Below are 6835 nucleotides of genomic sequence, written 5' to 3'. Positions count from 1 at the left end.
TTGACAAGGGCTATCCACCTGTAACTATCTGTTAATGACAGAAAACATCATTGCCGGTGTGATTTTTCATCAAAAATTGTAGAAGAGAACTTTTTTGATATCAAAAATGTTCGTAATTTAAAGCAAAGATCGTAATTTTTCTTTTTGAATGCTTAAGTTAACCAATATGCTACAAATTAAACATGGAACAATTTCTAAATAATGCTTAATAACAAAGTTAAAATTTGATCTTCAACTGTTAATATCTTCTAGAAATAAAAAAAAAAAATTCTATATTTTTCTCGTACTCCCCAAGTGAGCCTCTATCACCCCTTAAAAGGAATGACCCCAATTTTGAATCACCCTGTATAAATGTTTTATTAGTACACCAAACGGTTGCTTGTTGTTGGTTTAGCGGTCATAAAAATCGTATGCGTTGTGCCTGCTAGCATTCTCTATATGCCAAGTAAAGTAGAGAACCATAGAAATCAATTACTCAACTCGCACCAAGGAAAGTACGGATACGTTAAGAAGTTTGTAGCTTTACAAGATACTTCATTTCAACGCAACCTACTGCCACTTAATACAGGGTGTTTTTTTAGTGCGAGAGAGTCCATTATTTCCGTTGGTGTTGAACTTTCGAAAAATAGTTTCATATAGAACTTGTTGACGCACAAAGTGCGCACTATGAAAATATTTTATATCATACAGTGTGTATCAGAAAAGCGAGGCAAGATCAAAGTGCATTTTTTAAGTAGAACTACCCCTTTTTTATGAGCTCATGGAATGCAGCTTGAAACGCTGCATATGCACTGTAAATTGTTTTTTCTTACTTGCGACGTTGGCAGATTATCGCCATTTTAGTAAAATTTGGCTTAAAAACATGGTATCTGAAAATTCATTGTAGAAGCAAAACGAGCAATTAAAGATCCAAAAAATACGTCTTTCCAATCACCACAGATCCGTTAGGAACTCTATTAAATCAGAATATTAATACAATGCACAATATTGTACAGGGTGTTAACAATGTGGACTTAAATTTAAAACTTTTTAACGCAATATAACTTTTGTTTTTCATATGGATGTACCTGTATGTAAATGTGAATATCAAGTAAACAGAAAATTTATTGTTTATAGTTGCAATAGCGATATTCACGGTATGATAAAACTAGATGCAGTATGTTCTGAAGTTTACATGAAATGCCTTTTAAAATTGAGAACGACGGTGTATGTTCTTGTATGGGAACAATTTTCACTTGTTAAATAATTGAACAGTCCAAACGTTTCTGGAGCTTTATCTTTTAAGTTTCCTCTAGGGATCAGTTTTGATTAAGAAAATTTGTTGAGAGAGTTATTGGTACTCTTAATACTAACTTCCATCTACAGAGGGCGAGAAGAAAGGGTGGTTTTTAAAATACATCTATCCAATCACCACATATCCGCTAAGAATTCTGTTGAACCAAAATATCAATACATTGTACAGGGTATTAACAATGTGGACTTCAATCTGAAACTTTTTAACGCAATATAATTTTTGTTTTTCAAATGGAAGTACCTGTATATTAATACATCATTAGATCGGCAATTTACAAAGTTACAATTTGCATTTACACATTAAGCTGTGAAACCAACCGATTTAAAATTATAACTTATTTTATTTAAAAATCAGAAAGTTATGACATATTGTAAGGTAGCTATGGAATTCATTAACTAAGATCAACATTTGATGATACTTGACATAATCAATGAAGAAAAGTGCAACGTTTTATAAAATGCATGAAATTTCATAGCAAAAAGTGCAGTAGAACTGCATACGTCTATAAAAATAAAAATACATAATTATAACTACAGTGATATTTAAAAATAAATGTTCAATATGATTTCCGTTAACATTTAAGCAATTATTAATACATTTTTCAAATGAATCGCTAACGGACTTCAAAACAATATTATTAATGTTTCGAAAAACAGTTTTGATTCGTTCCTTCATGTCATCTTTTGTAGTTGGAGTTATTTTATAAACTTCGTTATTGACGTAACCCCATAACAAGAAATCCATTTTTGTGGGATCTAAATCGGGTGAACGAGTTGGCCTCTCTCAGGAAATTCATTATTTAAGTCCTCATGAATAGCGCTGTATGGTAAACTGATATTTCGTTGATGTAATTAGATAAATGATCAGTTAAACGGGGCAATTAATTTTGTAAAAAAATTAAATAAATGTTTCAAATTACTCTTCCATCAAAAAAGTAAGGCCCAATTACATAATTTCCGATAATGCCACCGCAAGTATTTAATGATCAACGGGTTTGACTATTTGTTGTTATAAAATAAGGCTTGGTATTTGCATAATAATGGAAAATATGTCTGTTAACCATTCCATTTTTATGAAAAGTTGCTTCATCAGTAAATAATACATAATTAAAAAAATATCTGTCTTCCCCAATTTTTCGCCTGGCCCATTCACAAAATCTAACTCTAGTTACATAGTCCTCGCTGTTAGGTTCCTGCATTCACTGGATATGATGAATTTTATTTGTTACCAATATTTTTTGTACAATAGATCTACCCATGTCTGTTTTATTAGCAGGTATTCTCTGGGAAGTATGAGGAATTTCAGTTAGGTACTTTCAATAAAACTGCTAATTTATTTTCTTGTGTTGAAGCCGATTTTAGTCTGTCCATTTTCTCATATTCAACATTTCCTGTTGGTGTGAATTGTTCCATTAATTTTTCAAACGCCTTTTCTTGCGGTTGCCTTATTTCAGGAAAATGTTGATAATAAAGTCGCGTAGCGACCGTATAATTTTTATAACTAGCACGCAGTATAAACACCATATCCACTAATTCCTCTTAAAAAGAAAAAGTAACATTTGTTTAAGAGCTTTTTAATAATATGGATGACTTTTAAACTAGTCGTCATATGCTAAATGTGTATCGATAAAATAAAAATAAAATACCAATAAAAAACCGTTTTTTTATGTGCAAGATCATTTCGAGACCCGGAATAATGTTTCACTCCCCAAACTACTCTGTATAACAACTGTAGTTAGATATAAATTATGCAAAACAAATATATTTATTTGTAAAAAGAAGCAATAATTGTCTCTTCTTTGGTGTACCAGTACCAGTTATTGTTGTTCGTGTTACCTTTCTGTTCTAATCCTTTTTATACCATGCAACGATAAAACTGCAAGCTTATTAGCATAGCATTAGTAAAATATTAAGCTCAAAGCGCAAACTTCTAATAAATACCTGAGAAAATTGGAATAATAAAACAATACATGAGGGCAGGCAATGGGCAAGAGTTTAATTGACTCTTTACTTTTTATCAACCGATTTGAAGTGCCACAGCATTTCACAAAAATGGGGTGAATCCTGTGAATAAATAACCGCGTTAAGGAACTAATGAGACAACTTACGTCTGATTATGTAAGTAGTACTGTTGTACTGGGAAACGGTGGCTTCCGGTGTGTTCCGTTCTGTTTTAATTTGTTGCCTCGTTTGTAAACGCAATGTCTAATTAGTGTTATCTGTTTCAAAATGGCCATTTGGCTGGCGAAACACTTCAAAGCCCTTGTTCGAGCACAAGCCACCAGTTTTTCTGGGCACATTTGTTTTCATTAAAAAGAAGATTCATCGCTTCCAAATTATTTGATTTAATCAGATGATGTCTGCAGATACAGGTAGATGGTTGTGTTGTTCCAATGGAACTGGAAACATAAGCGCCCATTAAAAGATGCCCATCATCCTGGCATCATTTGTCAATATCGTAGAAGATTGAATACGATCATTTAGTCACGGCTTCATCAGGAATTCTATTAAACGCGTGAAACTTTTGCCTTTTTATCGACGTTTTTCTCAGTTTGGTTAATTGGCTGTTCGGCTGCATTCTAAGAAGAATTAGACCACCTCCTATGAGCTAGACTTTCAACGGCTGAAATTTCCGTTTTTTTTTTCAGGAACTCTCAGACCGCCTGGATTGATTGGAGGAAGTAAACCGAAAGTTGCAACCCCGGCAGTAGTCTCCAAAATCGAACAGTACAAAAGAGAAAATCCGACGATTTTCGCATGGGAAATCCGAGAACGACTCATCTCAGAAGGTCAGTGATAACGAATGCTACGCTCAAATCTCACAGCATTTATAAATAAAACGCAAACAGTCATTAAATTTTGCAGCAGTTTAACTAATTTACGACATATCATTAGCATAATTCGACGATGAAAATTAATTTTACCGGGATAAACGTGCAATAAAATGCAGAAAATTATTTACAAAGGTAGAAATAACCATTGGAAACGAGATCAATTAAATAAATTGGTATCAATTACCTGAATATGTAAGTACAAATACCCGTTTTTGTAATTGCTTCGCGTTTTTCGTCTCGCTTATTTATTGCCTGGTATCAATATTTAATATCTTCGTTGACATGCGATATTTTTAAGCTCTTGGTTGTTCGTTAAGGCCACCCCAAATTACCCACAAAAATGTTTCTTTCAATAGAATCCTGAGCACAACAGAGAATAAAGTATACTTACTTACTTAGTAAAAAATACTGCTTAACATACGCAAAGCAATAGATTATTTAACATAAACTGCACAAAGCAGTGTGTGTGTAGTTGTTAGAGCATCTCACTCAGACGGGACTCAAAACATTGAATGGCTCTTCAAACTTTGCACAGCTTATTTGAGCGGTCCGAAATAAACAAACAGTATCCCGTTTTTCCTTCTGATGGACAAGCCGAAGACGAAACACCCATAAATCCTGCCTCCCATAATTATGAAGACTTCACTATAATAAATATGGGTTTTCAATCATCTTAAAGGTTGCCCATTAGCTGATGGTGAGCCATATATCTCTGTAATTCGGCTCATCTGTTACTCGTTGTAACAATGTCCAGATCAATTTTGACACCTCCGATGCTTTATGGAGGAATATAAATTTCAGGCGTTTCGAAATTTTGTTTTATTTTATGCATTAATAATTTGACCCTTCGGTAAATAAGAGGCAGCAATGTCACATGCATATTACAGTCTAACAGTCGCTCTTGTATTTTTTTTTAATTCAAATAGAAGAAGAATATAGAGGCTTAATGAATGGAAGGAATACGTTAGTCGAGCTCTTTCGTTGCTTGAAAATGTCCTATTATTATGGGAAGAAAATGAACCAGATGGATTTTTCGCAATATTAACTACCCGTGGCAACTGCAATGAGTTCGGAAACCATTTTTTTCAAATGTTAAATTTATGAAGAAGAATCGGATGTGCTAAGAAAAAATCATTTACGCGAAATATTCGAAATTAAAATAATTTGTGCAATTCTTATAACACGCAATTCGGATTTTTAAGAGGTGAGAGAAATCAAGTCAAACTAGCCTCTTATGTGGCCGATGACAAAATTCAGAACAGTACGATATCAAAATCAATTTAGGCAAAATAGGCATATTCGAAGAGAAGTCGAAAGAGCCCAGGAATTAATTTTAATAATAAACAACACTCGCATTAAATTTCATACCTTCAAACTTGAATATTTATTCAAAAATCTTATCTAAATGTGAAGACACATTATATGACAATTATATACAATTTACATATTACAATACAATATTATGTGACAATACATTTTCTCAGTTTCATTTTTCATCTAAAAAGAGATGGCAACGAAATGCAATTATGCACAAAAGGAGATATAGTTTAGATCTCTTCATCTTATTTAATACGCCTTATTAGTGAAGCAAACAGTAAATGCAAGGATTTATAGAGAAACCACTGCTAAAATTAGTAAATTATGCATGAGCCAATAATAATACATTTTAAAAACTTTTCTTAAATAATGGCTTTCTAAACCCCACTAACAAACTACAGAAGCATCCTTTGAAGAAGGGATAATTCACAGCATAACCGCTATAAATAAAAAAATGCATGAAAATTATCAATTTTTTGTAAATACAAAGATCACAAAGAAAAAACTTGTATCTGTAATCCACCAAGTCATCTAAATAACACTAAATTTTTAAACAAATTCAAAGGGAAAAAGTGTATTATACTGAGAAGCAGTGCTGACCGACAACGCATTGCCATTTTTCTAACTAACGTTTAATAACGCGAACTTTTTAAGCATAATAAATAGAACAATAGAACAAAGAATGCCGAAAAAATCAGCACATAAAATATATGAGTTAGGAGAATACATCGTTGGTCACAAAAATACAAGAAATACAAGAAGGAAAGAAAACAGTAACAGAAATTTCAAATTATTAACTGCTCCAAACATACAACTAAAGCAGGTAAAATGTTTTGGATGTTAATTCGGAAGCAATTTAGAGTAAATTGTGGAACATTTCGGAAAAAATATACTTTGAGAACACAACAGAAAAGATAAAAATTGCAAAGCCAGACTGAAGAAGTAAATATATTGCAGAAATTCCTCAATAACCCTAATAAAGAAACAAAGTGAGAGCTTAACATGGACTGAAAGAAAGATGAAGTCACAGAGGAAAAAAGGTTTTAGAGCAATTTTTCAGAAGACATTGTACAAGAACAAGAACAAAACTATACAAGTATTAGCAAATCAACATTATAATTAAAATAACCCAAACTTTAACCGGTATTAATCGATCAGCAGAATTATCCACCGCAAGCACCACCAATGAGCAAAAAATATTGCAAGGCGATGGCATGAAGGAGTGAGGAATGGTTAAAGAAATTGCAAGAAATCAATAATTATATTTTCTCATGATAGTTTGTAGAACCGATGATAAAAAGCAACATGAAGACTGCAAAGAGAAATGCTACATAAAAGATTGTAGGTATGCTTTAGACATAGCGGAGAAAAAATACATATTAGTTATATGT

At 32.5% G+C, this 6835-nt stretch overlaps 1 protein-coding gene across 2 annotated transcripts in view; it reads left to right on the top strand.

Annotated features, from left to right (window-relative positions):
• The window catches only part of LOC109535579 (paired box protein Pax-6), a 41446-nt gene that overhangs the window by 26309 nt on the left and 8302 nt on the right, over window positions 1-6835 (top strand). For both annotated transcript variants that reach the window (XM_019901500.2, XM_019901498.2), the window contains exon 4: window positions 3942-4082. In XM_019901500.2, the coding sequence (XP_019757059.2) occupies window positions 3942-4082 (141 nt within the window). The remainder of the gene's footprint in view (window positions 1-3941; window positions 4083-6835) is intronic.

The sequence above is a fragment of the Dendroctonus ponderosae genome, unplaced genomic scaffold, assembly GCF_020466585.1.
Source record: "Dendroctonus ponderosae isolate FM_Combo_2020 unplaced genomic scaffold, Dpon_F_20191213v2 Dpon_F_20191213_1, whole genome shotgun sequence".
Classification (NCBI taxonomy): Eukaryota; Metazoa; Arthropoda; class Insecta; order Coleoptera; family Curculionidae; genus Dendroctonus; species Dendroctonus ponderosae.
This window is presented reverse-complemented; position numbering and strand designations above follow the sequence as displayed.